This window comes from Ostrea edulis, chromosome 9 (assembly GCF_947568905.1).
Source record: "Ostrea edulis chromosome 9, xbOstEdul1.1, whole genome shotgun sequence".
NCBI classification, from domain to species: domain Eukaryota; kingdom Metazoa; phylum Mollusca; class Bivalvia; order Ostreida; family Ostreidae; genus Ostrea; species Ostrea edulis.
This window is the reverse complement of record NC_079172.1, coordinates 19737218-19746315: the sequence shown is the minus strand read 5'-3', so window position 1 is coordinate 19746315 and position 9098 is coordinate 19737218. Positions and strand designations below refer to the sequence as shown.

Sequence of the window (9098 nt, the reverse complement as noted above, 5' to 3'; positions counted from 1 at the left end):
ATTGATGTTTTCCGCCGCACTCAACATTTTTTCAGTTATATGGTGGCGCCCAGTTTGTATAGCTGACAAAATACGTCGCAATAATTTATACGTCATTAACTCGCTCAACTGTTGCAGGCAGAGTCTGCATCCACTTATGAAACATACATGTACAGGGGTGTATTATTGAAGTAATTGATTAGATGACGTATCGGCTATTGTGACGTATATTGTAAGAGCTCACATCGATCACGGTCATCCTAGAATGATTCTATCAACAAAAAAATGTACATTTTTAGAAAATCATTTGTACATGAAATTTGAACCACCCATCATCAGTTCACGATTATGATAGCAAACGAGTCTGTTGAAACTCCTGTAACATCAACTTGTTTGTCAGTAGCCTGTCTTGATTTAAAAACTGACCATATGCAGAACAAGCTCTTGCATATCGAATCAGTTGAGAGATATAAACACCATATACAGGTGATAATGGAATATTGCTCCATAAATATGGGAAGTTGACGATGGAGAAGCTGAAATCATCATAAAGTTAAGTTGTTAGTTTGCCGTTAATATTTATTTTCAATAATATATCTGAGTACGAAGCAGATGTGGAGGACTCCGTGGTGACCTTTATTTCGAGTTCACGGGGATATCGAATCGACATGTGAATGAAAAAAGTAATGAAAGTTGCGTGTAACTTGTTGTTTAAACTGTAAATGTGCTACATATAGAATATACACAAAGTGGTAGTAAAATAGAATATTCGTATTCAATAAAATTCATGTTAATTTCTACGCCTTCTGCGGAAGAATTTAATGTGAAAAGTAATCACATAATTATGTCACTTTCATCAAAATTCTCTACAGGACACATAGCTACATCCCAGTGGGTTTCGTACTTTTATGTACACGGACCGCAAAATGTACTAAAACAATAAGCTGTACGTGAATTTAGATTCATTTGATGATCTAATTATGTAGCATTACTCTGTCCATTCAGTGGAGGGAGTTGGGCTAGTTTCTTTCCGTAACGACTTATAAATCAGTTTTTCAAATTAATATTTAAATTGAGAGAAATTAAATTAATCAATATTCCAGCTATCTTTATTAATTATAATTACACTTACCTGTCACTGTACACTGTGTGCGATACTTCATAGATTAAATAAGATTAAACTTTTGTTTAATCCAGGTTTTAACACAATTTAAATTTCAAACTGGTATTGCCCTATTGACCTACATGTACACCGAAGACCCCTTCCATGCCACAAATGCACAAAGCCGCAAGATTTCATAATTTGTTCATAATCTTAAAGAGATTCGCACCTGGGATTTGTAGTATTGTCTTTTTTCTTTTTTTTTGGGAAAGCGCATTTTTCATTTCGTCGTCGGAGAATTTAGAAATTAAAAAAAACCCAGGTCAAAATGCTTGATATTGAGCTATGTGTACAGTGTTTTAAACATGCCCTATTTGCACTTAAGATTTACTCAAGATTTATTCCTTTAAACTTGATTTGTTTATAAGTGTCAACACATCATAAGCAACAGAAATCAATCATTACATAAGATAGATACATAATCATGTTTTTTAACTATACAGATATTTAAAAAAAAAAGGTTAATACTGTAGTAATGGAAATAAAGAATGACTTTTTTTTGCACTTGATATGTACGAAAAAATTCATGGTATCGAATTTGAGAGTTTAAAAGGGCAGAATTATTAGGAGTAATGTCAATTTCTAAAACTTCATGAGAATTTCTGTCTTGTCATAAAACAGGTGGGATCAGGTGCCTAAGTGAAATACATATAACCACCCCCTGTCGACCGATCACACCCGTCGTCACCCCATATCTTCATCAGGTAAACGGAGTAATCCGTAGTCAAATCAGTAGGTAAAGAACCGCCTAACAATCGGTATGAAACACGTCAGACAGCATTTGACCCAATGATAGGTTGTATTGGCAAATTAGATCGTTATAACGACCATAGAATTCGCAAAATGCTGACTTTAAACGAGACCGTTGAAACCCCTGTACATGTAACATCAATATGTTTGTCAGTAGCTGTTGTTATAATTTACCCGATCCCATGGAATTCCCTTTTACTCAATACCCTTACTTTATTTATGGTACATGTACTATTTGTAAAAGGATTTCTTTTCTTTTTTTTCCATTATTGTCCATTGTTAATAAATGCTTGCATTGTAAAACACTGTCCAGAGTACCAGGCCCTCTACGGTGTCTACAAAAGACTTTCAACATGACGTTACGATCATGTAAAAACACTGCACGGGGGGCGCATTCCAAATTCAGAAGTCTAGATAGCAAATCGGAACAGCATAGCAGCCCGAGGTTTTACATGTAACTATCATTTGAAAGATTAACTGTCTGTTACGTATGACAACTGCCATACCCGGCCCAGAATTTGTAACATTCTGTGATTTTAATTTCTGCATCTGCTTAGGTACGTTGTAGAACCCAGGGTTGGTGTGTATTCACAACGGAAAGAGGGAGAACACAAGACCATAAAGGCAGTACGCTTAAACCTCTCTACGGGGTCTACATGAATGACTTGAGTCTAGATGGTTCCAATGCATGCATATACCAACAAAACATGAATGTTGACATTGAGGTGCCGTGTTATTTGGTATGACTAATTCTCTGTTGTTATTGCATGCATGGTTTTTCATAATATTTGAGTCATTGAGATGGTCAATAACGGTTTCTCGTCACTGAAAGTTTCTGATCATTGAATTTCAGGAATGAATGTGGAAGCAGTGATGGCTGTACATTAGGATTAAACACGGGGATGGCACCAATCCCTAGACCACTCTATACTGTAAAAGTGGTTTATCTTCAACCACTCTATACTGTAAAAGTGGTTTATATTCAACCACTCTATACTGTAAAAGTGGTTTATATTCAACCACTCTATACTGTAAAAGTGGTTTATATTCAACCTCTCTATACTGTAAAAGTGGTTATTTTCACTGGGGGTTAAGTACATGTTTTTCCACATCCAACATTGTGCATGGGGGAAAAATATGCAGTAACTGAATATAATTAATTATATATTATGTAAATATTTATAACTATATGTGTGGAGGAAATCTATCACTTATCACGTGACCACAAAATTAGTAAATTCCCCCATGCGTAAATAAAACATTAGTGAAAACCCAAACACCATTTGGGCTTTTTAAGACGAAACATTAGAAATGACCCTGAAAAAAAGAACGGGTTGCTCTGAACTTCTTAAGAGTATACAAGTTGGTATAATTTGAATGGTTTTTTTTTTACAGTACTGCAATCAAACACAGGCTTGTTAACTTCCACGGTGTCCAGGCTTCTACATCTGTGGTCTTTCTATATGAATTTTATTGACCTGTTTTATATCTTTCTAGTTTGTCAAATCACCTTTGAGACATATCCCAATGGATCTAACCAGGGATATGTAAGCAGTCTTTCTGCAATTTTCAGGGTCATTTCTAATGTTTCGTCTTAAAAAGCCCCAAAAAAGCCCAAATGGTGTTTGGGTTTTCACTAATGTTTTATCTATGAAGACTCCATTGAGATTGCTGGATTTTTCGAGTCTGGGGAACGGGTTGCTCTGAACTTCCTAAGAGTATACAAGTTGGTATAATTTGAATGGTTTTTTTTATTTAAAGACATAATGTAACATTTTTCTTATCTTTAGCCTTATATTTCATGCCCTACTTATTTGCAAAGTGTTTTAGCTTCTCTAGGTTTTTTTGTAGAACAGTGAAAACTGCCTAATTTGACACCTGTATATACAGTGAAAACTGCCTAATCTGACACCTGTGTATACAGTGAAACTCCCTAATCCGATATCTGTGTTTACAATGAAAACTGCTTAGTCTGGCACCTGTGTATACAGTGAAAACTCCCTAATCCAACACCTGTGTATACAGTGAAAACTCCCTAATCCAACACCTGTGTATACAGTGAAAACTTTCTAATCCAACACCTGTGTAAACAGTGAAAACTTCCTAATCCAACACCTTTGTATACAGTGAAAACTCCCTAATCCAACACCTGTGTATACAGTGAAAACTCCCTAATCCGACACCTGTGTATACAGTGAAAACTCCCTAATCCAACACCTGTGTATACAGTGAAAAGTCACTAATCCGACACCTGTGAAAACTCCCTAATCTGACACCTGTGTAAACAGTAAAAACTCCCTAATCTGACACCTGTCTATACAGTGAAAACTCCCTAATCCGACACCTGTGTATACAGTGAAAACTCCCTAATCCAACACCTGTGTATACAGTGAAAACTGCATAATCCGACCTGTGTAGACAGTGAAAACTCCCTTATCCGACACCTGTGCAATCCGTTTCACTAGGTATTCCGGCCCTTCTTTTTATTCTCGGCTTCATATTTTCATGGTCTTTACACTGTATACTCTGACACACTGTGTAATCTGACAAAACATTCGTCTCTCAGTGCATGTTGGATTAGACAAGGTTCACTGTACATGTATAAGTTGTTACCCATATAATACACGATTGTCCGTAAATAAGCGCATGGACGAAAACAGACTTCTGCTTTTGAATACAACTAAATATAAATTTTCCTCACAAATAATAAGCTTTCCTTTTAGTTCCATTTATTGATGTTGCATCTTCTACTGTATGTTCATAAACATAAACAAATGTTTTACATATATACTGTATGTTCATAAACATAAACAAATGTTTTACATTTAAAAGTATAGGATCAACAACAGTTCACTTAGTATTTTGAATGCAATAACAAACGAGAACATATAAAATATTTACATTTATCACACATCACTCCTTTAATTTTACTCTCTCTTTGTGAACTTTGAACTTTGGGTTTTTGTTGACCTTTCTGTTGAACTTAGCCAAGATTTTCTCTTCTGATCTGGGCTCCCCTTTAACAGAGGCATACTCAGCCAAAACCTGAAACAATTCACATAAATTTGAAAACTTTACAAACAGTGAATGGAAATGGGGCTCTGAAATTTACAATTGTTGTTTTCTTTACACTAAAGATGCTGTCCAATTTTGCTTAAAATTGGCCATGCATGTTTTTTTTTTTAAGAAACTGAAAATACAAATGAAGAAAATATAGACAGTGTACAATGACTGTCAGCAGAACATAAATCTCGATAAGTAAGCAAAGTAACTATGGAAACCTAAAATTTTCCACTGTCTGTAGATACAGATAGATGATGGACTGTACTACACTGAATATGTAAAGGCAGTATTCCTACAACGCACAGCATAGAGAAAGATATTAAATTCATGAAACTGAATCAAAACAATTTCTACTCAAGCAAAGGGTTCTCAAGATGTTGAGTGAAAAATACCTTTACATGTCCAGACTAGTTTTACCCTTAAAGAGTGTCAAGCCACTTTTGGTCTAAATATATAGGATTATAGAATTATTATTTTTTTTGCATGTTTTAAAACATAGGGCAAGTATAGGTATTTTTACAGCAGATTTATAGGAATAAATAGGGTTTTTACTAAAGAATTTGTATAAAAGTTTATTGTTTCTGCATAAAAGTATCTTTCTGGAGAAGAAATAATATTAAACAAAAACGAAGACAAAATCCTTTCAGATGTGGACAGTTTTCCATCCAATAGACAGTTTTTATACAATCATCATAGTTATTCTCTTCATAACAATCTAATATTAAATATCAATCTAGCATCAACTCCTGGATTTTTTGGGAGTTTTTCTCTTCTTTTTTTTTCATTTTTGAAAATAGGACTGTCATTCTTTAGGATATATAGGGCTTTATGGGGATTTTAATTACTTATACGGAAGATATAGGAACCTTCAAGTTTATAGAAAAATATCAAAATAAATACGGACTTGACACTCTGCCTTAACCTTGTGACCTCAAAATAAATAGGAGTCACCTACACCATAGGTAGAACGAGTGTAGGCGGAAAAGAGGATTAACACGCAGATAGGAATTATTGAATCAGCGGTGTCTGTTTAAAATGAGATTTTAAAAAGATTTTTAAAAACAGATCAATTTCCCGCAATGCAACTATCTCATTTTAGCATTTTTTGGGTCAAAATTAGAATTTTTTTGTAAGCTGCGGGCACATAATGTACAAAATGAAATGACAATTCTCTACCACTCTGATAACAAGTCTCCTCTCTGCTTGATCTGTCTGGTTGCCTCCAGTCATATCTCCATCTCCAACACTAAAACTCGGGCAAGATATGAAACATACATAACGTAGGTCTCAGCAACTACATATGTACATGTGGATGATGTTAATAAATTATATGTAGCATGAATGATTTCACCTTTCTACTCTCAGTTTTGCCCCCAAGTCATTCATTTTAAAGAGGTCATTAACCTGCTAACACCATTAAGGAGATTTAAGTTGTCGTACTACAGTAGATTGAAAGGATTTTTTTTTACCTTCCTGCAATCTTAAAGTCAGCATTTTATCACTTTTTTGTGAGTTATTACATTAAGTCCAGGGGTGGATCCTGGAATTCTGGTTGGGGGGTGGGGAGTGGTGGTGGAATTTTTTCCAAAGGCAAGGGGTTTGGGGGCCGCCCTAAGGCTCCCAGTGGGTTCAGGGCAAAGCCCCCAGAAGCTCCTGAATTTTAGTGATTTTAAGAGTAAAATTTAACCATATAATCAGCTTTCATAGGTGAAGTTACATCCCCTCTTACAAACAGAAACACACCTTTATCAACACTACTCAAATGAGACAAAATTTATCATCAGTAAATTTCTTTCTAGGCAAACTTATTTGCTCATCATTGAGCCGACACCAGGGCCCTCTACAATATGGCAACATTTTTTTTGTCCCCGTTTCTCAAACTTGTAAACAGAGAGTATTGCATCAGGGCAAATCTAGACAAAAATTTAAATATTTTAGCCACATTATCAAATATGGTATATCATCTTTAACCTTTGATATAGACCTTCATAAAAGTGGCTGTCATGTGAAAATAAGCATGTCATCGCTGTGACGCAGGAATCAATGTGATAGAGCATGGAAGGGACAGTGCTTACTGATTTCACTTAAAATATGATAGATATAATAGATTACAAATTAATTTATTGTTATTTGTTTTTGACATATTCTTGAATTGATTGTTAAAACTTATCGGTATTTCATTGTAGATTTTTAGCATGGAAAAAAATGATGTCACAATCACATTCATTTACAAACTGCACAGAATTTCCCGAAAGTGACGGAGTTAGGAACTATGTATTTTGACATTCACGTTTTAGAATCATTTATTATAGATATGATTTGATTTTCCCTCTTTTTATAGTATGCACTGATTTGTAACCTAAACTTTGAAAATTTTAGGGTTGCGCCCCCTATGACCCCCTCTAAATCCACCAGTGAAGTCCCCACATGGTTTGCAGCATTTACTGTTTGTTTTATGAGACTGAACCTCTTATACACAAGTACAGACCATGAACACAGGATTTGTTTTTCTGATCAGCCCCCTGACATAAAATGAAGTACATTAAGAATCATGAGACACAAGGAATGTAGAGATGCATGCTTACCTTTTTTCTCAGTTTTTTTATTGGAATTTCTCCTGTCTTCCTTAAGACATCAGTGATGACTTCCTCCCAATCAAATTTAAGCTTTGATTTGCTGCTTTCCACATCCACCGGATCATTTTCCTCTTCATCATTATCTGTTTGTACAAATCATGACACATGAGCCTGTATACTGTGTACAATGCATAACATTTTCAGCATTCAACAAGTACATGTACCATAGAGTACCTTGTATATAATGCAACTTTAATTTCTTTCAGGAATTCTACTGGGATGTAAGGGTGAGGGGGGGGGGGGGGGGGAGTGTAGGGTGTGTGTGTACTACATGTGAAGAATTCTACTGGGATGTAAGAGTGAGGAGGGGGTGGGTGGGTGTATGTTGTACAATATACATGTACATGTCTTTAGTTCCATGTGTTTGAAATTTCACAAATTTTAGGCTGCTCCATTTCACAGTCGTTTACATTTCATGAGGCATTGGATGTCTAATTATCATAATATGATTATCAAATAATTCCGATTGTATCTAATAACCAATGTTAGGTGACTAAATGGGGCGGTCCTTCGGATGAGACCGTAAAAACCGAGGTCCCGTGTCACAACAGGTGTGGCACGATAAAGATCTCTCCCTGCTAAATGGCCATAAGCGCCGAGCATAGGCCTAAATTTTGCAGCCCTTCACCAGCAGTGGTGACGTCTCCATATGAGTGAAATATTCTCGAGCGAGACGTTAAACAATATTCAGTCAATCAATCAATAACCAACGTTAAGTTGTTGTGATTGAAAATTTTTCATAAATCGTATAAGGAATATAAAATTCATCACCTCCAGAGGTGGAATAAGATCCTTATTCAAACAATAAAATGTATCCTGCCTTCTCTATCCTATGTTTCTAAGTCGATATCAAATTACCTCTCTTTCTATTTGACCAAGATTTAATGACACATGAACCTGTCAATAAATACTATACTGAAGAACATCTATTTAACACCATTAATACAAAATGCACTTTGCAAAAAAAAAAATGACAATGACATTTTTATTCATCTGAAAGCTGCAATATTGGAGAGAGACTTCATATTTAACAGGAAAGTTTAAAATGTGAGAAAACAAGAGATGTTTGTAAAACACATATGCCCCCCATGGTGCAAAATTGAAAAGGGTTATACACACACCTCATTTAATTGATAGTATTATCATCAATTCAAAATATTGAGCAGACAATATCTTCCTATGTCAAGAGTGAATTGACCATGTGACCTAAAATTCAATAGGGGTCATCTACTCCTTATGCTGTACCAGTGAACCAAGTTTGGTATGTGTAAATCAAACAAATAATTCTTAATATATAGGAGACAATATATTACTATGTCCAGTTCAACTATTGACTTTTGACCTCAAAATCAATATGGGTCATCCTCTCCTGAAGATGTACCAATGTACTAAGTTTGATGTCTGTCAAGTAAAAGGGTTATCAAGATATTGAGTGGACAGTATATTACTATGTCCAGTTTGACCCTTGACCTTTGACCATGTGACCTCAAAATCAATAGGAGTCATCT

The 9098-nt window shown here is 35.2% G+C and overlaps 1 protein-coding gene across 4 annotated transcripts in view; it reads right to left on the bottom strand.

Moving 5' to 3' along the window:
* Positions 1-4603: 4603 nt before the first annotated feature.
* Positions 4604-9098, bottom strand: part of LOC125659442 (cell growth-regulating nucleolar protein-like) — a 32361-nt gene continuing 27866 nt past the window's right edge. For all 4 annotated transcript variants that reach the window (XM_056148770.1, XM_056148771.1, XM_056148769.1 and 1 more), the window contains 2 exons: positions 7540-7673; positions 4604-4936 (listed from right to left, as the gene is read on the bottom strand). In XM_056148770.1, the coding sequence (XP_056004745.1) occupies positions 4805-4936; positions 7540-7673 (266 nt within the window). In that variant the 3' untranslated portion in view covers positions 4604-4804. The remainder of the gene's footprint in view (positions 4937-7539; positions 7674-9098) is intronic.